At 41.7% G+C, this 27883-nt stretch overlaps 4 protein-coding genes across 4 annotated transcripts; all 4 read right to left on the reverse strand.

Annotated features, from left to right (window-relative positions):
• Positions 1-4806: 4806 nt before the first annotated feature.
• Positions 4807-5727, reverse strand: LOC309394945 (olfactory receptor 5V1-like; the record flags this gene model as incomplete). Its single annotated transcript, XM_081958663.1, has 1 exon — positions 4807-5727. The coding sequence occupies one exon, from the start codon at positions 5725-5727 to the stop codon at positions 4807-4809; it is 921 nt and encodes a 306-aa protein (XP_081814789.1).
• Positions 5728-11948: 6221 nt separating this feature from the next.
• On the reverse strand, positions 11949-12884 carry LOC309394946 (olfactory receptor 5V1-like; the record flags this gene model as incomplete). Its single annotated transcript, XM_081958664.1, has 1 exon — positions 11949-12884. One exon carries the CDS (start codon positions 12882-12884, stop codon positions 11949-11951), a length of 936 nt encoding a protein of 311 aa, XP_081814790.1.
• A 5794-nt stretch (positions 12885-18678) lies between these two features.
• Positions 18679-22419, reverse strand: LOC309394947 (olfactory receptor 5V1-like; the record flags this gene model as incomplete). The annotated part of the gene is made up of 2 exons (XM_081958665.1): positions 18679-19634; positions 22368-22419. 2 exons carry the CDS (start codon positions 22417-22419, stop codon positions 18679-18681), a joined length of 1008 nt encoding a protein of 335 aa, XP_081814791.1.
• Positions 22420-26490: 4071 nt separating this feature from the next.
• Positions 26491-27444, reverse strand: LOC309394948 (olfactory receptor 2F1-like; the record flags this gene model as incomplete). The annotated part of the gene is made up of 1 exon (XM_081958666.1): positions 26491-27444. The coding sequence occupies one exon, from the start codon at positions 27442-27444 to the stop codon at positions 26491-26493; it is 954 nt and encodes a 317-aa protein (XP_081814792.1).
• Between the last annotated feature and the right edge of the window lie 439 nt (positions 27445-27883).

Here is a 27883-nt window from a genome sequence, read left to right on the forward strand (position 1 = left end):
ATTGTGGTAGTAACGCAAGAAATCTATTTGTAACCAATCGACACGCTTTCTACAAGATGTAATGAAGGATGGGGTTTTTTGTTTCTGTTTCTGTTTAATTAAAACAATAAAAAAATTGGAAAAATATGGTCCTAACAATGAGGCGCCCCCCAGATGAGATATGGCAAGTGATGGTAATTCAAGATGACCAGATCCCCGATACCTGGCAGGAATTTAAAGTACCTCAACTGTGGGCAGAAGATAACCCCCCAGGCCATGCATCTCATCATGCTCTTATAATTATACAAGTGAAGCCTCTAGCTGTGCCTGTCCGCCTCAGATAGAAAGGATGGTGTGCAATTAAACTGGGTGGCCTGAGTGCTTCCCCACAAAGATGAAGCAAGCCCGTGAAGTAACTAGAATCCTACTTAAAGACATTGTGCCCCAATATGGAATTCCCTCATTCATATCATCAGATAACGGGCCAGAGTTTGTGCATCAAGTAACCCAAAAGCTAGCAAAATCTTTAGGGACCCAATGGAGGCTCCACTGTTCTCTGCACCCCACAGAGCGCTGGCCGCGCAGAATGCTTGAACCGCACTATTAAGGAAAAGATAACCAAGGTGTGTCTTGAAGCCCACCTTAAACAGGTAGACGCCTTACCCTTAGCCCTTTGGTCTGTAAGATGTACTCCACGTAAGGGACTCAAATTGTCTCCTTTTGAAATGAAGCTTCGATGGCCACCGGTAATAAGTTCTAATTTCAAAAATCACGTTCGGGACCTGAGACAGCTGGGGTCCTCATGGGTGAATCAAATGGTGGGGGAATTAAATAAGCAAGTATAAGAAATCCAAAAATATTGTGTCTCCCTTACCCCACCATTTTTAACAAATTCCAATCATAATATTCAGGTGGGGAACAGAGTGTGGGAAAAACACTGGAAAGGGGAGAACTTGAAACCTAGATGGAAGGGCCTGTATACTGTAGTTATGTGTTCTCCACTTGAAGTAAAAGTTTTAGAATCCAAGTCTTGGATTCATTGGACCCGCATTAAGCCAGCCGCTGAAGAATACTGGGAGGCTGATTTGGACGAATCCCCTCCCTTAGTAATATGCCTAAAGAAACGCCTCCTATAAGCTTCCCTACCGGCAACGGGTAGCTCTTACGGGGCAGAAGAAGCCCTACTGAAACCACAACCGGAAGCTGGTTTCTCGACGTACGGCTGAAGAATTGAAGGAAGGAAAACAACGTTCTGACTTATCAGTTATAAGATGAATTAGAGAATTTGAGCACCTGTCAGGATATGGCGGTGCAAGCTTTTATATCTGTAGCCGCTATATCCTTTACTTTTGTAAGTTTGATTATCCTTATTATAATTTGTTGTGTATTTCTAGCAAATAAGATTTGGTCTTGTGGAGAGCCAGAAGCCGATGCTGTAACCCTCCAAACTATATATAATCCTTACCCTCTCCCTGATGTGGTGAATCTATAGGCAAAAGGAAACTGTGTAAAAGGAAATTTTGTGTAAGGGATAATTATGAGTTGCTTGTGGCTTTGGCTGTTGTTGGCAAAAGGCATGCTAAGTGATAACTTCCTAACTATTAACTCCCCATGTTGTGAAAATACCCAAGAAACGCCCATAGCTCTAGAAGAAGGATCCGAAGATGTCAAAAATCCCAGAGAACAAGATAAAAACCCGTTATAGGGTGGGAACAGGTCCAATACTTCCAGCTACCTATTTGACAAACCCTGTAAGAAAAAGGGCAAAGCCTAGGAAAAATGGACCCCTACAACAGTTAGGACAAGTGGTTTACATGTTAAGAGTGTTGGAATTAGGACAAAGCTTAATCAACCAGTCTGACCCTGCCCTGGGTCAGAAATGCTGGTTGTGTTTCTGAGAATCAGAGCTTACTGATACTGATCTGCGGCACAAATATAGATTAAGGAAGAGGGCAAAGATAAATGCAGATGAAGAATCCAAAAACTAACCACATGCAGAGGCACAGTTTCCTGGGAATGAGACGTTTATTGGCATATTTGCTGTATAAATCAACATTAAGGAAAAGGGCAAATGTAAATGCAGATTAAACACAGAAAAGCCAACGGCAAACATAGGCCTTGTTTAAACATACAAAAACCAGCAACCTCCCTCAGCATCAATCTAGGATGGAAACAGCGGCATCTGTATGAAATTAATACAATCATTGTATAAAATACACATTCCACAGAGCATAGTCGAATGTGATGGAGCCCAGAATCATTGGCTGGAATGGAGCTCAGAGGCCGTTAATGGTTCTCCCTGTCAGAAAATTCCCCCTGACTTCCAGGTTGGATCTCTCTCTTTGATGATCTTCGACCCATTATTTCTTATCCTGCCCTCTGGTGCTTTGGAGAATAAGTGAAACCCCTCAAGTATTGGAAGACTGCTATGGAGTCACCCCTGGTCCTTCTCTTCAAAAGACTGGTTCCCTCAACGGTTCATTAGTCTCTTTAGTCTCCAGGCACTTGGTCATCTTTGTTGCTCTTCTCTGCACACTTTCAAGGCTCTCAACATCTTTCTAGTATCATGGAGACCAACATTCAGACTTACAATAAAGGCTAACAAAATTCATGCAGGAAGGGCTTTTACGGGACACGTTACACAACACAGAAAATTCAAAGAATTAGAAATCAGTTCCTGTTTCCGTTGGCTCCCTTTTGGCACGCTGACATTGGATATTGCATAATTTGTTTTTTTGGCCCATGCAGACACAATGATGGCATTTTCTCCCATATCTACCATGGTCAGAGGGTCAGGAATTAGAAGGGGGGGCCTGAAGGTCATCCAGTGTGGCTCTTGACTGGTGCAGGAAGACCAAGGAAAGCACAACAGAAAGACCGCTGTGTAGCAACCCCGTTGAAGGCCTCCAGCCGAGGGGAGACCCCACCTCCTCTGGGGGTTGGTGCAGCTGTTGACATGAGGGCAGATGACAGATGGCTGCCCTATCAGCTGCAAGGAGAGCTGTTCTGGGGCACTCAAAGGACATCTCCTCAGACCCACATTCTGGAGCCCACATTCGGTGGGCTGGCAAGAGCCTTCTTTTAGGGCTGATCTAGTAGAAGTTGGTTTGGGGAAGATGACCCCAGAGCCAAGGACAACCCCCCCTTTCCTGGGAAAATCTGAAGCTGGGTCAGGTAGGGTCTGAGCTGCATTCACAGTCTTCATTGTTCATTTTGATTTCTTTATTCATTCATTGATTGAATTATCAAATTTATTGGCTGCCCATCTTCCCACAGGAAATAATACAATACTATTATTTTTTTAAAGAAAACTTCTTCCAGAAGTCTCCCCCATCTTGCTTTGAGTTAACCTTGTTTTTTATTTGGGCAGTTTAGTTGGTGGTGGACATTTTGCCAATTTCCTTAATTTATTGGGCAATTCGCAATTCTTACTGTTTCTGAGAATCAGAGCTTACTGATACTGATCTGCAGCACAAATAAAGATTAAGGAAGAGGGCAAAGATAAATGCAGATGAAGAATCCAAAAACTAACCGCATGCAAAGGCACAGTTTCCTGGGAATGAGACGTTTATTTGCATATTTGCTGTAGAAATCAACATTAAGGAAAAAGGCAAATGTAAGTGCAGATTAAACACAGCCAACCGCAAACATAGGCCTTGTTTAAACACACAAAAACCAGCAACCTCCCTCAGCTTCAATCTAGGATGGATACAGCGGCATCTGTATGAAATTAATACAATCATTGTATAAAATACACATTCCACAGAGCATAGTCGAATGTGATGGAGCCCAGAATCATTGGCTGGAATGGAGCTCAGAGGCCGTTAATGGTTCTCCCTGTCAGACCCACATTCTGGAGCCCACATTCGGTGGGCTGGCAAGAGCCTTCTTTTAGGGCTGATCTAGTAGAAGTTGGTTTGGGGAAGATGACCCCAGAGCCAAGGACAACCCCCCCCCCCCTTTCCTGGGAAAATCTGAAGCTGGGTCAGGTAGGGTCTGAGCTGCATTCACAGTCTTCAGTGTTCATTTTGATTTCTTTATTCATTCATTGATTGAATTATCAAATTTATTGGCTGCCCATCTTCTCACAGGAAATAATAATACAATAGGGAAGGGAAGAAGGCATTGAAATTTCTGCTATGATTTATAAGCAGCTGTTTACCTTCTACTTGGCTTTCTGTGTCCTGTGAAGTAATTCCAGTTTAGATGATCTGTGAAAGTTTGTGAAACTAAACAAAAACAAAAAAATCAACCCAAAGAAACACATGCAGGCTAATAGGAAACAATAGAATACATGTTAAAAGCAGGAGATAAGATGAGCTTAGACTGAACTCCATCACACCTCAACCATTCATTAGATCTCTTACATATTTCTATCCTGGTAGCCTTCTTCTCCCTTCCGTACATTGTCTCTTGTTCTTTGATGAACAGAATTGTTTATCAGTTTCTTATTTGAATTCTATGCCTGATAAAGGTTGCTTCTGGGGCAATACAAATGTGACTATCAAAATATTTACAAGCCATGATGCTTTACCTACACAGTCCAAAGCCATTTGTCCCTGCTTATAAGAGGATTCCAGGATTAGAGAATTATATTTTTGCAGGTTCCACAAGGTATTTGATTGATCATGATACAACCTGGAGTAATGAAATCCATGGCTTCCATTGTCTCAAAGCTCAGGTAGTCATGACAAAACTCCCATGTTCTTTTCTCAAAGGAACATTTTGCAAACATCTGTAAAATGTTTTTTCACCCAGGTTCTTGTGCACCAGTTTTTATTTTCCTTGGGGGAACATGCAAATTTGAGGTTCAAAGAGAAAGGCACCTCAAACTGGAGAGAATGCTGCTCTCCAGCCATTGAAAACCTTCCTCCTGGCTTCCTTCACTTCCTTGTTGCGGAGGCTGTAGATTAAGGGGTTCAGCATGGGGGTGACAATGCAAAACATTATGGAAATCAGGGTGTCACTTTCTAGGGAGTAGCCAGAACTTGGCTGGTTGTAGTTCAGAAACCCGTTTCCAATATAAAGCGTTACCACAGCAATGTGTGAGGCACAAGTGGAGAAGGCTTTGCGCCTGCCAGTATTGGAAGGAATCCGGAGAATGGAGGCCAAAATACAGAAATAGGACAGGATGATGAAGAGGAAAGGACCGAGGCCAACCAAGAAGCTGGTGATGTGATTGGCCCATTTGTTGACCTGGATATCACTGCAGGCAATTTTCAGTAGTGGAGGAATATCACACCAGATATGAAGAATCTGGTGGTTTCCACAGAAATCCAACCTGGAAGCCAGAGAAGCATAGATAGCTGAGTCCAGGAAGCCCCAGAACCAGATGGCCACAGATAGCTGAACGCACAACTTGCCCCTCATCAGGTAGGCATAGTGCAAAGGCTGGCAGATGGCGGCATAGCGGTCATAGGCCATGACAGCCAGAAGTGCCGGCTCACATCCCCCAAATCCAATCAGGAAGAAGGCTTGTGCCAGGCACTGATTGTAGGAGATGGTGTGCTGCTGGCGTAGAAGGCTCACCAAAATCTTTGGTACCACCACAGAAGAAAGGCAGATATCTATACAGGAGAGCTGGCTGAGGAAGAAGTACATGGGGGTGTGGAGACGGGAATCCAGGAGAACCAGGGTTATGATCATGAAATTGCCCAGCAGGGTGACCAAATAGGCAGCCAGGAACACCAAGAAAAAGTGGATGTGGTGTCTCTGGAATATGGAGAATGCCTGTAAGGCAAATTCCATCTCCCGTGTTTGGTTGTGGGAATCCATGAAGGGGGAAAAATGGGAAGAGAGAAAAATGCTTCTGAAGAAAGCAGTGAGTGTGAACGGACCCTGAGAAATGGATGGGAGAATAACACAGTAATTATTTGAGAGGGTGGAATGGTGGAGATGAAATTTTAGTGAGCTCTTCCCCATAAAGACAAACGGATTGCTTGTGGTATTTTGAATGAGAACTACCTGCAGGGTGAGATGGATTAAAGTGGGGGTGCAGAGCTGGAGGAGCAGAGCTTAATTCTCCCCCTGCATTTCTGGTGCATTCAGCACACAAGCCCTCTTCCACAGTTTGGCATCAGAAGCATACTCCACAAAGAGGACCAGTGGCTTATTTGAAGAAGAAGCCACAATACTGGTTCCAGAAACTCTGCTGAGGAAGTAGCAGTCCTTCAGCCCTGCTGTCGGTCTTTCTTGCTAGATCAGATAGGAAACAAGACCAAGTGAACTAATTCAATTTTATTATTAAATTAATAGAAACTTGCAAGTCTGAAAGTACAATTCTCCCACTGCCTCTTTTTACAGCCTGATAAATTGTTCCTTTTCCTGCCCACCATTGAGTTGCAGGATCTACTATCTCTTATCTGATTGTTCCCTAAGCTGCATCTCTTCCTCCCGTCACCCGCATTCATTCCCACGTCCCATTACTCCTGCCTCTTCCAAACATTTAGTCTTACAACTCTCAGCTGGTTGAGCAGATCTTCCTTCAACCTTTCAGGGGGTCACCAGATTAGAGAAGGACATTCTAATGGGACATCTTAGATTTTCAAATGGGTTCTTTTTAGAGATATTTTAGTAGATCTGGATTTACTTGAAAGATTGAGTGAGGGAGAGGGCTCATCTTCCAAATTTCCTCTGACAAGCCTAAAAGCAGCCTTGGATTTTTATACTCATATACTATATATTATCTCTGGAGCTTCTTGCTACCCTGGTCAAGAGCCAACAGTAGACCACGGAAACTAATAATGCTTAATATGTATCCATAATTTAATTATATTGTACGAAGATGCATTTGGGTTGACCTGTTTTGAATCTCATCATCTCCCTTGCCTGCCAGGTAACAAAAAGAATAAAGAATTATATCTTCATGTGTTTCCTGCACCCAGCTTTGAGTTGGAGTGCTGCTCTGAAGGGCCAACTTGATCAAATTTGCTGGTCAAAGATCATCTTTAGAGAAGGATGGAGAGGAAGAATAGAAAGGTCCGGGTTGTTGATGGTTAAAATTGTTGTCCCCGCAGAGAGGGTAAGTTCTTTGCTATTTCAGAGATCTTCTAAATGGGTTGAATCTTGCATTCCTTCTCAAGCAATTCCTTCTCTGGCCCAATGTCAATCTCTCCTCAAAAGAAGATGCTGGATGGATGGACCACAAAGCAGCTCACATTGGCTGTTATCACACCTGCAGAAAACCAGCTGTGCTTGAAGCAAAGTCAACCTCTCCCCAGGTTTTCCCACCATCGGATTCAGATACAATGAGAATGCTGATAGCTGAGCCAAAACTGTCCACAGAGCAGAAAGGAAGGTGTCTAGAAGCTCATTCTCACAGCAGGAGTAACACTCACAGCACCTGCATTTTCCATGGAAGGTGAAGCTCATGGGGGAAACGTGTCTTGGTGTGTTGAGAATATTTCTGCTCGGGATCCTGCAGGGAGTAAAAGCAGCAGGGATCCACTGGGACCAAACTCTCTCATCTGTGAATTGCTTGGGGACAAGAGAAGCCAAACACAATTGGAAAGAAGAAGGACATCCTTTGATATGTGTCTGCAATGCCCTGAGCATACCATGTCTCGGGGGAAATAGTGGGTTATATAAATAGAATTTCCGTAAATAGTTTTTTTAGGTTTTGTCGCACAATTATATTTGCATAACCTAGCTAAAAGGCTAAAAATATTGCCTTGAAATACATCCCTAATACAATGGTGGCTGCAGATATTGAATCTGTAAATGAAGTTTATTTATTTATTCATTTATTCATTTATCTATTTATTTTTAGAAATTAATTAATCAAAACTTAATTGATTAATTAATTAATGTGCTAAAACAAAACACTTGAAATCTATATAAAATTAATTAATTAACTAGAAATTAATGGGTTCATTTCTATAGCTGCCCATCTAACCCAGTGACTCTGGTCACTGAGCAATTGTAAAATTATTAAAACAGTTAAAAGCTGTATAATAATAAATATATGCAGCAGCTGAGAAAATCATCATAATTAATATTAGTACAGCTAAAAAATGGGGCTCCAACACATCCAGGCCTGGGCACATGGCATTATTGATGAGATGGGTGGCACATAAATTTGATAATCAAATAAACAAATAAATAATAAATAGCCAAGCTTCCTTCCCTCAGAATCATCATGAGGGAAAAATTTCCCTCAGATGAAGGCAAGAGTCGAAAGCAGAGAAGAGTCAAGAAGCCCACCTGGGAATAAACATGGAGAAAAGATTAAGAAAATAAATGGTCCAGCTTGCAATCAAATGGAAGGGTTGAGATGTTAGGAGAAAAACAGGAAATACAAGATGGCTGCCTGGCCTCCTCAGGAAGAAGCTGAATGAAATCTCTCTGAGATTCCCTTCAGAAGAAGACAAAATGGAGGATAAAGAAATCCAGCAAGGAACAGGCAAGGAGAAAAGATTAAAAAAATAAATGGTCCAGCTGCCAATCAAACCGAAAGGTTGAAATGGGAGGCAATATGGCCGCCAGGAGCGCTACTGATATAGATCACCTCAGGAAAAGGCTGAATGAAAACTCCTCAAGGGAATTCCCTTCAGAGGGAGCCAAAATGGGGAAGAAAAGAAGGATCAAGAAGCCCTGGCAGAAGCAAACAAGGAGGAAAAGACAAAAGAAAACACATCCAATTGTCTGTGTTCCTCACAGCCACTCCTGAAGCTGAAAAGGCTCCGGTGCGTTATGCCAGGTCCACACATAAAGGTTCAATTTGACAGATTTATTGCTAAAAGTCTATGCATAGGAATCTTCTCCAATAGTGGCCAACACCAGTTGAGTTAGATAAGTAACTGTCAAGGGAGTGGGGAGTTGGACTTAGTCCATTTATAGCTATTCTAGGCTGACTCCTCATTTCACCCAGTCCCCTTTTTATCCCTAATTTGCAGAGAATCCGTGAGAAAGAGACAAAGAAGCTATTAAAGGGAGGAGATAAGACAAAGAGAAAGACAGAGCAATTTACAACTTTGACATCTGTTATACATTTCCATATCTTTCAATCCTGGAAAAGTATCTTGTCTTCCAACATAGGTAGACCAGCTTCTGGCTTCTAGAAGAATCGTAGGGCATTTGCTTGCAGGTTTTTTGAGACACGTAATGGATCTTGATAAACATGGGATGTTGGAGTCCATGAGTCATTCAGATGAAAAGTCCCATATGAGGAAAATAAATTCTTGGAGGAGTAGAATTTGACCCTACCCCACAAAAACTACTTCAAACTTTCAGGAAGAAATGGTGGACTGAAGATTGGTACATAATAATAATAATAATAATAATAATAATAATAATAATAATAATAATAATAATAATAATAATAATAATAATAATAATAATAATAATAATAATAATAATAATAATAATAATAATAATAATAATAAATAATATTTATTTCTTAGCCGCACCCTCTCCCGAAGGACTCGGGGCGGCGTACAATAAAACATATGAAATAAATATATAGACAAGACATACATATTACAAAAACATATACCAAGACATGTACAAGGAGGAGGTCGGCTAATGAATAAAAACAATAAAATACAATGTTTAGAAACCCCTAAATAATTGAATACAATTAAAATACCCAAATAAAAACCCGTCAGGAGCGATATAGTTAGATCAAAGTTGAGCCAGGCCAGCTACTTGGAATAGGTGGGTCACATGAAAAGTGAAGTTGATAATTTTGGCAGAATGAAGAGCTGGTGAATAGATCGGCTCTTCAGTATTTCCTCCCTGGATTAAGAGAGGATTTGAGATAGCCCACATGCACTCTGGATTTGCAGTCCAGCTCCTCATGAAGAGAACATAAGACCACCATCACTATTTTTCCTTGTTCTCTTTTCTGCACTTTCTAATTTTTCTTTCTTTGCTTTGCTTTTATTTTTCATTAATTTCTATTTCTATTTTAACTTTAAATAAAATTACTTTATAAAAAGATGCAAGGGCTAGCTACTCATGTTCTTATAATTAATCTCCTTTTTTTTAATCGTGCAGATGTTTTGCAAGCACCTTTAGAAAATCCTTCTACCACAGGCGCAGCTTTCATTTTTCTTAGGAGTGTCAACAAAACAACTTCCTTGAGAAAGATATACATTAATTCAAATACAATTTAGACCAGAGATTTTTTATTGGGGTTGACGGACAAAATTTTGGGGGAAAAATATGGTACATTAATCTTATATTTGGTTACGGCAATAAAATTCCTATATACTCAACATTGTAAAGATTTTACTATAACGGCAATGGACGAGTGGTTAGTGAAAGGGATGGGACTGGAAGAGATGGCAAAATTAATAGAGAAAAGACATTGGCAAAATTTACTACTAAATGGAAATTACTGGTGAGCTTTTTATAAGAAGTAAAAAAATAGGACATATGGATTTGATGATTAGTAAAAACCATTGACCATTTGAAATACTATATTACATGTAGTCCTTTACTTACAACAATTCACTTAGTGACTGTTTTGAGGATACAACAGCACTGGAAAAAGTGAGGGGTGTTTTTCAGCCTTGCACCATCATGTGATCAGAATTTGGACACTTGGTAACTGACTCATATTTATGACCATTGCAGTGGCCAGGGGTTTTATGGCTTTCTGAGAAGCAAAACCAGAGGGGAAGCCAGTTAACAACTTAACTTAACAACTTCAGTGACTCACTTAACAGTTGTGGCAAGAAAGCTCATACAATGCGGCAAAACTCACCTGGCAACTGTCTTATTTCTTAGCCACAGAAATTTTGAGCTCAGTTGTGGTCCTAAGTTGTCCTAAATGAAGGGCTGAATAAATAAACTTTGTAAAAGAAGTTGGAAGTCACTTTCTTTTTATATTGCTGTTTTTATCCTGCTGTTTTCTGTACCCCTATCTTCTTCTTTACATAAATGACCTTTAAAAGCAGCTGTGTCCTCTTCGCTGATGACGTAAAACTATTCAACACCACCTACAATGCTGTTGCCCTTCAAAACGACCTTGACTATGTGTTTGAATGGTCAAACAATTGGCAACTCCAAATCTCAACCAAAAAAGGCTCTGTCTTACACATTGGCAAAAAAAAAAAATCAGAGCACCAAATACAAGCTGGGTGGATACAACCTCACAGACGACCCCCATTCTGTCAAGGACCTTGGAGTACTCATATCAAACGATTTAATGCTAGAGCTCACTGCAACAGCATTGCCAAAAAGGCATTCATAGTTGTTAACCTAATCTTGCAAAGCTTCTTTTCCAGTAACACTGTACTGCTAACTAGGGTGTACAAAACCTTTGCTAGACCAGTCCTCGAATACAGATCGTCTGTCTGGAATCCTCACTGTATATCGGACATTAACACAATTGAGCGAGTCCAGGGTTATTTCACGAGAAGAGTCCTCCACTCCTCTACTCACAACAGAATCCCTTATGCCACCAGGCTTGAAATGTTGGACTTGGACAACCTAGAAGTATGCCACTTACGGTCTGACTTAAGCGTAGTACAGAAAATTATCTACTACAATATCCTACCTGTCAATGACTACTTCAGTTTCAACCGCAATAATACACGAGAACACAATAGATACAAACTCAATTACAGAAAATAGGACTTCAGCAACAAAGTGATCAATGTCTAGAATGCGCTACCTGACTCCATTGTTACATCCTCAAACCCCCATAACTTTAATCTTAGACTGTCTACCGTTGACCTCACCCAACTCCCAAGAGGTCAGTAGGGGGCGTACATTAGTGCATCAGCGTGCCTAACATCCCTGTCCTACTGTACCCATTTCCTGTGTTCTTATTCATGTTTATTTTCTTATTCCTGTTATCTTGTACATGAGTGACAAACTAAATAAATAAATAAAAATCTTTCTCTTTATTCTTTCTAGCCATCCCTCTTTCTGGCCATTTCTGTTTTTTAGGTTTTATCTTTATGTTCTATAAAACAGTAATAAAGTTATGTTTTAAGAAACCTTCCTCCCAAATGTGAAGGCTATGCTTTCTTCAAGCAGTTGAAGATCTTCCTCAGGGCCCCCTTCACCTCTCTGTTATGGAGGGTGTAGATCAAAGGGTTCAGCATGGGGGTGACGATGCAAAACATGGTGGAGATCAGAGCATCAACCTCCAGAGAGTACCCAGCACTGGGCTGGTTGTAATTCATACTTCCATTACCAACAAACAGAGTTACCACACTCAAGTGTGATGCACAAGTGGAGAAGGCTTTGCGCCTGCCGGTGTTGGAACGAATTCGCAGAATGGAGGTCAGAATACAGACATAGGACAGGATGATGAAGAGGAAGGGGCTGAGACCTACAAAGATGCTGGTGATGTGATTGGCCAATTCGTTGACCCAGGTATCACTGCAGGCGATTTTCAGTAATGGGGGAACATCACAAAAGATGTGAGGAATATTGCTGTTTCCACAAAAGTCCAACCTAGAGGCCAAGGCAATGTGGATGGTCGAGTGTAGGAAGCCCCAGAGCCAAATGGCCACAGACAGCTGGATACAAACCTTGCCCCTCATCAGGTGGGCATAGTGCAAAGGTTGGCAGATGGCAGCATAGCGATCATAGGCCATGACGGCCAGCAGGGCCAACTCACATCCCGCAAAGCCAATCAGGAAGAAGGCTTGTGCCAGGCACTGGTTGTAGGAGATGGTGTATTGCTGGCGTAGGAAGTTCACCAGGATCTTTGGTACCACCACAGAAGAAAGGCAGATATCCAAGCAGGAGAGCTGGCTGAGGAAGAAGTACATGGGGGTGTGGAGGCAGGAATCCAGGAGAATTAAGATTAGGATCATGAAGTTGCTCATCAGGGTGGCCAAATAGGCAGCAAGCAGCACCAGGAAAAGGTGGGCTTTGTAGGTCAGCAGGTTGGAGAAACCCAAGAAGAGGAATTCTGTCACTCGTGTTTGGTTTTGTGCATTCATGGAGAAAAAAATTGTGCAGCTGAGAGAGAGAGAAAAGAATATGAAGACACAAAGAAAGTCAATGGTCCTTGGAAAATGAATGGAAGAAGTAAGGATAGAGGGTCTTTGGTGCCCTCTGACCTTGAGGAATCTTTCACTTCAGTCAAACATCTTCAAGGATTTACAAAGTCCAGTTGGAGAAAAAGGCCCCCTTTGGGACATCTCTGAGCTTGATTGTTTTCTTGCAGGATGTTTCATGACCCAAGCTAGGTAACATCATCAGTGCTAATCATATCACATCACTAGCAATTATGGTGTTACCTCATTTTGGTCATGGAACATCTGCAACAAAACAACAAACCTCAGCAAACACCAAGGACCTCTCACATCAACCCTGAGCTACATATAGTCTCCTTCAGAAGTAAAATTGCAAAGTCATCATTTGAGGTCTCCATGGGACTGTGGAGGATGAAATTTTAGGGATCCCCTCCACTCAGGGAAGACCTGATTCCTCAAAATATTTGGATTAGAATTAGATGCAAGAAAATTTGGGTGTCCAGACCCAGAGGAGCAGAGCTTAATTCTCCCCCTTCATTTTGGAAGAATTTGGTATGCAAACTATGACAAACATCTCTTCCAGTTTTATATCAGAGCCATATTATAGACAAAATTACTTATTGGGGAAAGAAGATCCTGTTAATGGGATAGCTTTGATGTTCCAATGGGATCTACTCATTTCCTGGTAAATTATCCACCTCCAAAAGGCAGCAACAACAAAAAGAAAATGCTTTTGAGAAAGCTGTGAAGATCCACCAAGTTAAAGGTCTGACTATCCTTTCCCTATGCTGCACCATTCCTTGTTCCTTAAAGCATGTTGCTGAAGCTGAGGACAGCATTAACAAAGAGCATCTGACAAAGGCACATTGAATGGCTCTCATACTTCCTCTACCTCAGTGGTCTTTGTCCTTCCATATTTTCTATCTCATGTCAATTCTCTAATTCATTCAGGGTTCAACCCTGCCCAAATGATGCCTCTGGATATCTTGTCCTGTCCCTGACACAGAACTTGCCTGTCATCTTAAAGCCATTAAAGTCTTGGTAGGATGTTCACTCACCTCCTCTAAATGAAAGTCTTTTTAAATTGGGAATCCCATCAACACATGATATGCGCTGAGATTATCAAAGAAAGTGGTCTTGCTAGAAACAGATTGAATACTGTAACACATTTCTACTGTCCTGCTGGAACCCAGAAAGCAACTGATACGTTGAAATTTGACCCAAAATTTGTGGGATCAGGAAGACAATGTGGTGCCTTTGGTTTCTAGAGGTGCTTCAGGAGAGCTTTCCAAGTAGATGGAGATGTTAGAGTAAAGGAGCCTTTTTGAAGACACCTCTTGCAAACCTAAAGAAACATCTTCCTCTTTATGTTCCTCATCAAAATTATGTTGATGTACATCATGTCTAAGGTGGGGATTCTACCTTGCAACCATGACAAATATCAACGTATGATCCATAGTTGACTTGTATTCCATGAAGATGTTGGTTTAATTATCTTGAATCTAGATCCCCTCAAGTTCCCTTGCCTCTCCTATAACAAAAGAAGCTGGTATATATATATCTGTAAGTTTCCAGCTCCTAGCTCTTACCCAGAGAGCTGTTTTGTTCACTCATTCTCCACATTTGGAGTAGCAGTTCAACCTAAGAAGGATGGGAGTGGCTGGATTGGTAGCAATTCCAAACTGTAGTCAAATATAAGTCTTAAGCAGAAGGACTTGGCCACCTCTACAATCCCATAGATGAATATTCCTGCTTCCTCCCTCTTAAGGGTCAAAATCTCCTTACAATGCCACCCCACCATAAATGGAAGGATAATCCTTCATGGACCACAAAGCAGCTCACCTTTGCTGGTTATCCCACCTGCAGAAGACCACATGGAGCTGAAACAGGCTCATCCTCTCCCCAGGTTCTCCCAGAGTTGGGCTCCAATGCAATGAAGTGAGAGCCAACACTCTGCCCAGAGAGCAGGAAGGGAGGTGTTTGGAAGTTCATCCTTAGAACAGAGCTAGTCTCATTCTTCCTTGCATTATTCATGGCATGTGATGCTCTTGGGGGAAATTATGACTTGGCATATGGACCTCTGAATATCCCTGCATGGGATCCTGCGGAGAGTGGAGCTGGGAGGGCAGACAGCAGACACCCCTCTGGGGCAATACTGGCTTCTCTGGGACTTGTTAGAGGATGCAGCGCAGTTTTCTTGTGTCAGATTCAAGAGATGGGGAGAAACGGAGATGAAAAAGCCGAAGAAACATTTCCAGATCTGAATTGAAATCAATTGTCTCATTTGCTTTTAGCTGGGGCTCTAGAAATGACTTCAGAAGATTTTTTTTAGGCAAGGCATTTTAAAGTTTTCCTCCCTCTCAAGTATGATAATTATTTGTTCAGCCAGTCTTTGAAGTTACAGAAGTTGTCAGGCCTGCAGCCATTTTTTTCTTTTGGATCTTTGGCCTGCCACACTTTCTATTATTCTACTATGCATTTTCTATTGTGGGAAAATGGGAGGGGGAATTATACGGAGTTGGGTGATATACAGCCATAACAAAATTCTTTCTAGAAAGCCAAGGTCATCCTTTGTCTCTGCACCTGGCCGGAACAGGATGGGTGGAAGCTACCAGCATGGCAGTGGGAGATTGGACCATGGGATGGACTTGTGGGTGGGGTGGGGGCAAGATCTTGAACTTTCAACTGGGTGGGGAAAACTGGGAAGCTTTCAGATTCGGGTTTTCCCAGATGTGCCAACATGGCTCTCTTAATAAATTGGAACTTTGAGCAATACTTTGCCTTGGATTCTGATTTACTTTTGGATGCTATTTGGAACACAGACATTCACCCGAATCTGACAGTGGTGCTGATTGATTGAATGATTGATTGATTGATTGATTATATTTGAGAACTGCCCATCTCCTTCACAGACAGACTGTCAACCATCCCACAAGTTTAGACACAAAAAGAAACTCTTAAGACATTTTGTTTCCACCAAGATTCTAACTTTACTGAAGATTCCATGTGGTTACAGAAGTAGAAAAACCAGCTCTAACATTTTCCCGTGAAAACAGCATAAGTAAGCTTTCCCTTTGTCCACTGTACCTCCTGTTGTCCATTGTTCACCAATCATTTGCATTCACTGTGTTTTGGGAGTGATCTTGGACTTTCCCACCTGAATGACCTTGTAGTGCCGGGTCTGTCTCAGGCTTTCAGCCGGCTGACATTCATTCTTCATTTCTCTTCCATTCCAATGCCTTCCCTCCCCCCTCCTGTAAAAAAATAAAAGCATGAAAACAGTGTCTAAAATTTTAAAATCAATTTAATGGCAGTGGGGCACAATTTCAGGGTGCTAATCACCCTCATGGCTGTGTGATCATCTGTGCACCCTAAGCCAGGCTGCAGAGCCATGTTTTAAACCTTTCTGCAATTCCAGAACAATGAGGGCCAGCCTCACCTCGGGGGGGGGGGGGTATTCCACAGTGTGGGGGCAATGGCAGAGAAGCCCATCTTGCTGGACCCCACCAGTCAGCTTTGCTTTGCACATCTCAGTTTTCCTACCCTGCTATTTTATCAACTAAACTTGTTTTAAACTTTATTTTTTTTCTTGTTGTTTTGGAACTCAGCTATGACAGTTTATTAGAGCCATGGTGGCGCAGTGGTTAAAATGCAGTATTGCAGGCTGATTCTGCCCACTGCCAGGAGTTCAATCCTGACTCAGCCTTCCATCCTTCCAAAGTGGGTCAAATGAGGATCCAGATTGTTGGGGGGGGGGGGGGGGAAGAAGCTGACTCTGTAAACTGCTCAGAGAGGGATGTAAAAGCACTGTGAAGCGGTATATAAGTCTCAGGGCTGTTGCTAAGTGGGAATAGCAGGCAGGCAGGCAGGCAGGCAGGCAGACAGGCAGGCAGGCAGGCAGGCAGGCAGGCAGGCAGGCAGGAAGGAAGGAAGGAAGGAAGGAAGGAAGGAAGGAAGGAAGGAAGGAAGGAAGGAAGGAAGGAAGGAAGGAAGGAAGGAAGGAAGGAAGTTATGATGGCACAGTGCTTAGAATGCAGCATTGCAGGCTGACTCTGCCAACTGCCAGCAGTTTGATCCTGAATGGCTCAAGGTTGATTCAGTCTTCCGTCCTTCTGAGGTCAGTAAAATGAGGACCCAGATTATTGAGGACAAGATGCAGACTCTGTAAACTACTTGGAGAGGGCTGCAAAGCACTGTGAAGCGGTATATAAATCTAAGTGCTATTGCTATTATGATGAGATTTAATGATGCCTAGGTGGACCTGTGTGATAACCAGACTCCACGTCCGCTTACTCATGTACCCAAGAATAAGACGAGTTTTGTGAAATGCATTCCTCTTCTACACAGCATGGAGACCTTGTGCAGCACCTGGAAACCCCTCAGACTGAGCAAAGATTGTGAAAGGAACACAGGAAATCATCACACAGGGATTTCAATATTACAGGCATACTTGTACACTATTTATGTCTTATTATTTATTTATTTGAAACATTTACATAACATCTTCTAACCAACTCTGGACAGCTGCCAATCAGAAGTTTAAAAATATATTAAACTGCATTAAAACTATAAAACTAAACACATTAAAATTTTAAAAGCAACAAGACTTGGTGCCCAGTCAAACATCTGATGTTCAATTATCCAATTTTGTCTCAGCTCTTCTGGGAAAATGTCTTCAAAGCTTTATGGAAGGTTAAGGGACCTGGAGTTTGGGGAGAAATCCAGGTCTTCCAAGCTCTGCGAAATGAAATTCGTTTTGGAGAAAACTAAAGTTTCTACTTAAAGCACGAAAAACCAAATGCACAGATACAGATTAGGGGAAACCTGGCTCAACTGTAGTAACTGGGAGAGGGATCTTGGAGTCCTCCTAGTGGGCAATCCCTTCAATATGACCCAGCCATGTAGAATATATATACACATTCTAAAACATATGAAGAGGTTAAAACATATGAAGAATGCTTGCCGGAATTTGGTATGTCTGGTTTAATGAAAAGAAGGTGACATGATAGTAGTCTTCTAATATTTGAGGGGCTGCTACAAGGAATGGGGGGGGGGTGTCAACCTATTCTCCAAGGCATTTGAAGACGGGCAAGAAGCAACAGATGGATACTAATCAAGGAGAGAAGAAACTTAGAGCTGAGGAGAAATTTCCTGATAGTTAAAACAATTAATCAGTGGAACAACTTGCCTCCAGAATTATGAATGCTCCAACATTGGATGTTTTTAAAGAAGAGATCGGACAATCATTTGTCTGGAATGGGAGAGAATCTCCTGCCTGAGAAGAAGGTTGGATTGGAAGACCTCCAAGGCCCCTTCCAACTCTGCTATTCTGTTCTGTTCACACCTAAGGTTGAGGGTTCTGTTATTCTTGGCTTCTACCATGTCCATATTTTATTTCCCACATTGGCCTTTTGACTATCCAAATGTCTTATTCTTCGTCTGAATGCTATTTTGGAGGTCGTCATTACTCTGGGGCAGGGGAATGTAAGCTAGGCAAGAGGTGTTGCATTTAATTGCAGGTTGCTTGACAAACTATATTGGCTGCGTAGGACACAACATGCTGGAGGCACTGAATTTTCATTAAATTGCAAAGTCCAAGTTCTCATGTTCTTACAACAACTGCCAAAGTTTTTACTTATGGAAATGCATCGCAGGTGCCTTTTGAGAAAGCCCTTCTACCCTACAGTTCATGCACAATATTTATAATTATTGAAGACAAAAACACATGGCGTTCAGCAATACCTCCCTCAAACGAATGCTATGCAATCTTCCAGGAGTTGAGAACCTTCTTCATGGCCCCCTTCACCTCCTTGTTGCGGAGGCTGTAGATCAAGGGGTTCAGCATGGGGGTGACGATGCAAAATGATGTGGAGATCAAGGTGTCCACCTTTAGAGAGTAGCCAGCACTGGGCTGGTTGTAGTTCACAAAGGCATTTCCGAGAGAGACCAAAACAACAGCAATGTGTGATGCACAAGTAGAGAAGGCTTTGTGTCTTCCGCTGTTGGAGTGAATCTGGAGAATAGAGGCCAAAATGTAGAAGTAGGAGAGGATGATGAAGAGGAAGGGACCGAGGCCCACAAAGATACTGGTGATGTGATTGGTCAATTCGTTGGCCCAGGTATCACTACAGGTGATTTTCAGTAAGGGGGGAACATCACAAAAGATGTGAGGAACATTGTTGTTTCCACAAAACTCTAACCTGGAGGCCAGAGCAACGTGGATGGCTGAGTCCAGGAAGCCCCAGAGCCAGATGGCCACAGATAGCTGGACGCATAACTTGCCCCTCATCAGGTGGGCATAGTACAAAGGTTGGCAGATGGCAGCGTAGCGGTCATAGGCCATGACGGCCAGCAGAGTTGGCTCACAGCCCGCAAAGCCAATCAGGAAGAAGGCTTGTGCCAGGCACTGGTTGTAGGAGATGGTGTGCTGCTGGCGTAGGAAGTTCACCAAGATCTTTGGTACCACCACAGAAGAAAGGCAGATATCCAAGCAGGAGAGCTGGCTGAGGAAGAAGTACATGGGGGTGTGAAGGCAGGAATCCAGGAGAACCAGGGTTATGAACATGAGGTTGCCCATCAGCGTGGCCAAATAGGCAGCCAGGAACACCAAGAAAAGTTGGACCCTGTGCTCCTGAAGTCTGGAGAATGCCAGGAAGATAAATTCTGTCCTCTGTGTTTGGTTGTGGGAATCCACGAGAGGAGAAGAAGTGTTAGCTGAGAAGAGAAAATTGAGCAAAGGAAGAAATTAGAATTAACAGCCGAGGAAAATGTGTTAAATCCTGACCCTTCAGAATTTCATTTTCCCAGAGGTCAGATTGACTCCCAACTTATTACAGTTTCAGAAGATCTTGAAGACAAGGTTTTGCCATTGGGCCTGGGGTTCCCACTCAGAGCCCATCAAGTGGCTTTCTTGATCCGATTGTCATTGGGGGGGGTGATTTAAACTGTGAATTTTAACATTGCATTTTTAATATATTCTGTCAGTTGGGAAGCTGTATATATTTGAAAAAAAATGAAAATAACAAAATAGATTTGAGATGGGGAACTAGCAGAGCAGAACCTGATCCTTTCCCTGCATTTCAGAAAATGATTGGATACTGGACTAAAATACACATGTGGTTGGAGAAAATGATACATAAACATATAGATTTGAAACCAGAACTTTTTCTATTGGGAATAATACCAGAAATATACAATAAGGACTTGAAATATTTGATCATAAATGTGTTAACAGCTGCTAGAATTGTATTTGCTAAAAACTGGAAAAATGAGAAAGTACCAACAGAGGAAGAAACTGTTCGGAAAATAATGGACTGTGCTGAAATGAGTAAACTTACATTTGAAATTAGAGAACTAGAGGATGAGCAATTCTATAAAGTATGGGATTTGTTTTATCAATGGTTGGATAAAAAAACCTGGAAATGAATTTTCTTTTTTCCCCTCCATCTTATCTTATATGTAATAATTAATAGAAAGCTATACTTAATGTTGTGAAAAAAAAATTCCTTTCTTTTCTCTCTTTTTATATGTGTTAAGCTTTAGCTATGAAATAGACTACTTACTTATACAATATAAGAATAATAATGTATTTAATACATAAGAGTGAGATGATCTAAATTGTTAGGTATGATTGTAGCTGGTGACTACTTTATAATATAAAATGGAGTAATGATGATGTAATGAATAATGGATATAAATATAGACTGAAATACTTAATGACCACATGGATTGACAAATAATAAGGGAAAATTATACTCGGAGTTGTGGATGATTGGAAATTTTATGGTTAATGGAAAGTAGAAATGCCTTATATGAATTAATGAAAAAAAATTTTTTTTACTTAATCTTTATTCTTATTTTTTGGAGATTGGTGATATAATTTTAATAAAGACTTATGGTTACTTAGTAGATAATTATGGAGGTAAAGAAATAAGGGTTGCCACAAATGAAAGAATATTAATGGTAACTTGAACACACAATGCTCAATGAAATATTTAACTATGTTTAATGGATAATCAGTGACTTTATTCCTAATTGTAAAAACCGTTGTACAAAAACTTGTAACCAAACGACATGCTTGATGAAATTGTGTTTTTTTTCTTTTTTCCCCCTCCTTGCTCTTGCTCTGTATGTGTTGTTTTGTCTCTTTCAAAGAAAAAATAAAATAAAAAATTTTAAAAAAAAAGAAAATGATTGATACATGGAAAAGAGACCAAGAGATTTTGGGATCAGGAAGACAGCGTGCTGCCTTTGGTTTCTAGACGTGCTTCAGGAGAGCTTTCCAAGTAGATGGAGATGTCTTTGAAGATACTATCTCTTGCAAACTCAAAAGCAAAGCCTTCCTTTTCATGTTCCTCATGAAATATTAGGTTGATACACAATATTTGTCTGAACATGGAGATTCCATCTTGTTACGATAACTAATATCAACATGAAGGGTCCTTTGTGCTCTCTGAGCTTGTTTGTTTTCTTGGAGATGTTTCATTACCCAAACTGATGCTGATGTTATTCATTCAGCCGTGTCTGACTTTTGGGTATTCTATGGGCCAGGTCTCTCCACATCTTCTGGTCTTTCATGGCTTGCTTCAACCCAAACTAGCTAATATCATTTGTGTCATAAAACATCTGCAAGAAACAATGAAGCTCAAGATCATTGAGAACCTTTCATTTCAACTCTGAGCAAACAAATACATTTTCCTTTATCTGCAATAACAATATGCAACCATTAGTTGACTTAGATTGCATGCAGATTATGTGGGTTGACTATCTTGAATCTGTAACCTCCTCAGTAGCTTCCTTGTCTGCCCATAACAAAAGAAGCTGGAATGTCTACCTGTACGTTTCTGGCTCCTAACTTTCAACCAAGGAGCTGTTTTGTCAAATTGAAGTCCATGTTTGCAGCAGCAGATAAAGCTAAGAAAGAGGGCAGATGCTGGACTGGTGTTGATTACAAATTATAGTTTATTGTGAGTCTCAAGCAGAAGGACCTGGTTAAGTGTGGATAACCAATTAAGTGAAAAGCTTGTCATATTAAAATGAAATTTGATGGTGTATGCTACATATAAAACTAGAAATAACAACTGGAAAATGAAATGACAAAGTTGGTATATTATTGATGGAAGAGAGAAAAACGATTATGTTTATTTGTTAAGAAATTAAAATATGGGGCCGAAATTAGAAATGATATGATGTAAAATTAATTATGTATAAGAGAAAATGTAAAGAGGGGGAAAAACCTGGTCAACAATCTGTTTGTAAAGAGGCTTTGAAGTAGTAATAAAAATAAATAAATAAAAATTATGCAAAAAAAATTGCAGAAGGACTTGGCCACCTCTGAGATTCCCTAAAAGGAGATTCCAGGGTTGAATATTCCATTCCTGATATCTCCCCAAAGCCACCCCATCATGAACAGAAGGAGAATCCTTGATGGACCACAAAGCAGCTCACCTTTGCTGTTTATGCCACCTGCAAAGACCGGCTGTGGATGAAGCAGAGTCATCTTCTCCCCAAGTTCTCCCAGGGTTGGGCTTGGATGCAATGAACTCACAGCCAACGGTCTGCCAAGAGAGCAGGAAGGGAGGGGTTTGGACCTTCATCCTTAGAACAGAACAGCCTGGCAGCTTTCCTGCCTGGGCTCCTGCAGGGAGTAGAGCTGGGGTGGGTGGGCAGACAGCAGAGATCCTTGGGGACAAAGTTGACTTCTCTGGGACTTCTTAGCAGGTCCAAGAGAGTTTTCTTGCGCAAGATTCAGGGGATGGCGAGAAACAGGGAAGAAAAAGTAGACGAATCATTTCCGGAAACCTGAAATAAGTTGCCTCATTTGCTTTTAGCTGGTGATCTAGAACTGATTCCAAAAACATTTAAAAAACAAAAAGCAAGGCTTTTTAAAATCTCCCACCCTCTTCTAGGAGATTGTAGTCCTCAGAATGGTGGGATTCAAACAAATTTACTACCGGTTCTGTGGGCATGGCTTGGTGGGTGTGGCAAGGGAAGGATACTGCAAAATCCCCATTTCCTCCGGATCAGCTGGCACTCGGGAGGCAGAGAATAGATGGGGCGGGGCCAGCCAGAGGTGATATTTGCCAGTTCTCAAAATACTCAAAATTTCCACTACCGGTTCTCCAGAACTGGTCAGAACCTGCTGAATGGCACTTCTGCCCTCGTATGACATTTATTCAGTAACCACCTGAAGTTACCACGGTGCTGAATGAATGGATTTATTGCTTGTAAGTTCCAGCCCTCGCATGGTCTTTATCAAAAGATAAAACAATCTGTCGTAGGAGAAGAGGGGGCAGAACTAGGGGTGGGGTTAAGCGTCTGGTCAGCTTAGAGTCATTATGTTGCCACAAAGGTTCCCAGTCCAACTGCCTTGAATTTCACTGACCATTAACTGGTGCCAATTTAGTCATCTAGGTTAATGCCAGGTGCAACGGATCAAGATCCTGTGTTACATTGCATTTCAAACATTTAATGTTCCTTTGCACAGCAGTAGAAAAATGAGGAAACACCTACAGAAGAAGCAATAATCCAAAAAATATCAGACTGCAGAGATGGACAAACTGACACTGAAGATAAAAGGGGAAAAAAGGACTGCCTATTTTAGAACATGGGACTTGTTTTACAAATGGTTAGACAACAGAGGTAGAAACTGGGATCTGGAAAAATAATATTATATAAGCAAATTAACCCAGACAACATGCTGTTCACAAAGCACTTACGTATGTAAAGAGAAAGTGTATGAATAAATAATAATGTTTAAAAACAACATTTAATGTTCAAGCCTATACATAAGAATCTAGACAACTGAAGGTCATCGCCAAATTGGTACCAGTAAAGGGTCAATGAAATTCAAGGGATGGGTGGGTACTTTGACCTTTGGGGGCAATGTAATGACTTTAAGCGGATGATGAGCTTAATTCCATCCACAAGCTTTTACTGCCCTTCTCCCCAGATACATTGCTTTGGCAGAGATTACCTAAGGAATCTGATAAGAAGACCAAGCCAGAATTCAAAACAGCATGAGGAGCATAACCAAGGAAGCCCAAGAGCCAGGTGGTCCCCATCAGTTATCCCAGGGTTGAAATCCAGCAGGTTCTGACAGGTTCTGGAGAACCAGTAGCGGAAATTTTGAGTAGTTCAGAGAACCGGCAAATACTACCTCTGGCTGGCCCCAGAGTGGGGAGGGAATTGGGATTTTGCAGCATCCTCCCCCTGCCACACCTGCCACATTACACCCACCAAGCCGGTAGTAAAAAAAATGTGAATTTCACCATTGAGTTATCCCAAGATAACTTTCAACTCAAAAGATTGGAGGAGTGCAAGTCTTGCAAATGCAACCAAGTGGCCAGAGGTGGCCAGAGGCCATGAGAGCCAGCAGCAAGCCTGCTTCTGTTCCTGTGAAGAACAGCTGGAGGGACATCTGGCCATCTGCCCTAGTTGAATTAGTCTTTGGTGCAGGATCTACCTAGCACTGAATCTTCTTGTATCTTCTATGGCAATTGAGTACCTTGTTTCTAGGATCATTAGTGGAAATGGAAACAGAAAGGTGAATTGGGAAGACCTGATTCCCTGTAAGTTCTTCTACCTCCACAGCTTTTTCTGGCCTTGATAAACTCCCTGTTGTCCTCATAGAATAGATGCAAAGGAGTCTTTTTAAAAAATTATTTATACATTTTTTCCATTATTATACAAGTGCTTACTCAACAGTCTATTGTCTGTGTCAATTCACTTTTATAAAATAATAATAACTGTGCTAGTAATAATAGCAATAATAATCATAATTATTATACTTGCTTGTATGTAATAATAATCTTTCATCATTTACTTTCACATAACAGTAATATTTTATGTTCTAATTTCAACCTCGTTTATCTAGCCACTGATAAAATAAGTGCCATGTTGTAAAAAAAAATCTATGTCTTCCTTGTCTTTTATTTTTAATGTTCATCTATCCATCTCCGCACAATCTAATATTTTTCTAATTATATTTTCATCCACAGGGGAAGCTTCATTTTTCCAATAGTATGGCTTAGTCTTTGGTGCTGCCCAAATCTAATATTGTCTACTGGCAATTCTAGTGTCCGAATCTTGTGATTTGCATGGAAAGAAGCAGGAAGACAATTTGGGGAGCCTTGATCTTCCTTGTGGATTGTCACTTGTTGCACCCTTTTTAACTGAAGAGTAGACCACACACGTGGCATTAATATCTATTTCAGCACTGTGGTTCATATCTCAGTTTTCCTGCTATTTTATCACTTAAATTTGTTTTATGCTGTGTGTTCTCTGTTGTTGTTTTGGACCACAGCTATGTCAGTTGCAAACAACCAGACTCACAGGGGAAGAGTTCAGTTAGATGTTTCGTTGCTTGAGTCTACTTGTCTATAAAGTCATCAAGAGTCAGACGTGGCTGGATGGTTAAAAACAACAGCACACAAGTTTCTTCTCAGTCCGATGGTTTGCATCTCGGTGAGACCAGACGGTGTTCAACAGCATTCAAGGGACTATAGGTTTTTGTGCCCACATAGGACTCCAGATCAATTCCAGGTTTCATTCCTTCCCCTAGCTTGGCCTGTCTCTCTCCTACAGCTATGACACTCTTTTATGATGACATTTAACGATGCCCAGCTGGACTTTGTGATAATAAGACTCTTATGCAGTATCCAAGTTTGAGACTACTTTTGTGAAATCCATCACCTGGGGAAAATATTCTTCTCCCTGCCTGAGAGTGGAGAACTTGTGAAGGTGCCTGGAAGGACTTCAGAGTGAGTGAAGATTGTGAAGGAAATGCAGGAAATAGTCACACAGGGATTTCAACTTATGCTCTTTATTTTTTATTTATTTATTTGAAACATGCACATAATCACCCGTCTTCTAACCAACTCTGGAAAGCTCTCGATTAAACCTAAAGTAATGGCTAAAACCGTATTAAAACTAGAAAGCAGAACACATTAAAACATTGAAAACAACAAAATCCTGCTGGCAAGTCAACCAACTGATGTTCAATTATCCAACTTTATCTCAGCACTTGGGGGGAAAGGTCTTCAAAGGTTTAGGGAAGGCTAAGAGCGTAAAAACCTGCGGAAAGTCAGCAAGAAGAGTTGAGAAGGAATGGGGATTGAAAATAGGGCATGAAAAAGGCTTCCATTAGATGACAATATTAGAGAGAAGGGACTAGAAGGGAACCAGTCTCTGGTGCCCAAAAGTTCAGGGGCCTCGGATGTAGAAGACAGAATGCTGGAGTCAAAGGAGTTTTCATTAGGATGCAAAGTCCAATATCTCATGTTTTACAACAACTGCCATAGTTTTTTCTCATGGAAACAACAGTGCCTCGAGAAAGTCCTTCTGTCCAAGTTCTCTTTTATCCTTCCTAAAGTCAGAGACATGAAGTTTAGCATCCTCTCTGCCCCAGTGGTGGGTTGCTAACCAGTTTACTACTGGTTCGCTCGTGCTCGTGCACTCATGCGCAGAAGCATCTGGGCGGATGGGCAGAGCTTCCCACCACCACCACTACCGGTTTGGCTGAACCGGGTCAAACTGGGAGCAAACCACCTCTGCTCTTCCCCCTTAAAAATCAATACCACGCTGTCTTCCAGCAGCTGAGAAGCTTCCTCAGGGCCGCCTTCACCTCCTTGTTGCGAAGGCTGTAGATTAAGGGGTTCAGCATGGGGGTGACGATGCAAAATGATGTGGAGATTAGAGTGTCAGTTTCTATGGAGTAGCCAGCACTGGGCTGGTTGTAGTTCAAGTATCCATTTCCAATGCAGAGGGTTACCACAGCAATGTGTGATGCACAAGTGGAGAAGGCTTTGTGCCTGCCGGTGTTAGAACGAATCTTCAAAATAGAGACCAAAATTAAAAAGTAGGACAGGATGATGAAGAGGAAGGGACCGAGGCCTACAAAGATGCTGGTGATGTGATTGGTCAATTCATTGACCCAGGTATCACTGCAGGCGATTTTCAGTAATGGGGGAACATCACAAAAGATGTGAGGAACATTGTTGTTTCTGCAAAACTCCAACCTGGAGGCCAGAGCAACGTGGATGGCTGAGTCCAGGAAGCCCCAGAGCCAGATGGCCACGGACATCTGGATGCAGACCTTGCCCCTCATCAGGTGGGCATAGTGCAAAGGTTGGCAGATGGCGGCATAGCGATCATAGGCCATGACGGCCAGCAGTGCCGGCTCACATCCCGCAAAGCCAATCAGGAAGAAGGCTTGTGCCAGGCACTGGTTGTAGGAGATTGTGTGCTGCTGGCATAGGAGGTTCACCAGGATCTTTGGTACCACCACAGAAGAAAGGCAGATATCCAAGCAGGAGAGCTGGCTGAGGAAGAAGTACATGGGAGTGTGGAGACGGGAATCCAGGAGAATTAAGATGATGATCATGAAGTTGCCCAGCAGGGTGACCAAATAGGCAGCCAGGAATACCAAGAAAAGGTGGACCTGGTGGCTCCGAAGGCTGGAGAATGGCAGGAAGATAAATTCTGCCCTCTGTGTTTGGTTGTATAAATCCATGAAGATCCTCATCTAACAAAATGAAATTCAGTGGTGAGAAAAGTAAGGTTTTTATATTTAGACAAAAAAACCCAAATGCACACATGTGGTATGGGTGGTACCTGGCCCAATAGTAGTGAGAGGGATATTAGTGGACAGTCACTTAAACATGAGCCAGCTGTGTGCTGCAGCTGCCAAAAAAGCCAACACAGTTCTACGTTGCATTAAGAGATGGATGGAATCAAAATCACATAAAGTGTTAGCACTGTTTTATAATCCCTTGGTAAGGCCACACTTGGAATACTGCATCCAATTTTGGTCACTACATTATAGAAAAGATGTGGAGACTCTGGAAAGAGGGCAGAAAGGAGCAACAAAGAGGATTAGAGGACTAGAGGCTAAAACATATGAAGAACAGTTGCAGGAACTGGGTACATCTAATCTAGTGAAAAGAAGGACTCTGGGGTAACAG

The sequence above is a fragment of the Natrix helvetica genome, assembly GCF_964273705.1.
Source record: "Natrix helvetica genome assembly, chromosome: 6".
Classification (NCBI taxonomy): domain Eukaryota; kingdom Metazoa; phylum Chordata; class Lepidosauria; order Squamata; family Natricidae; genus Natrix; species Natrix helvetica.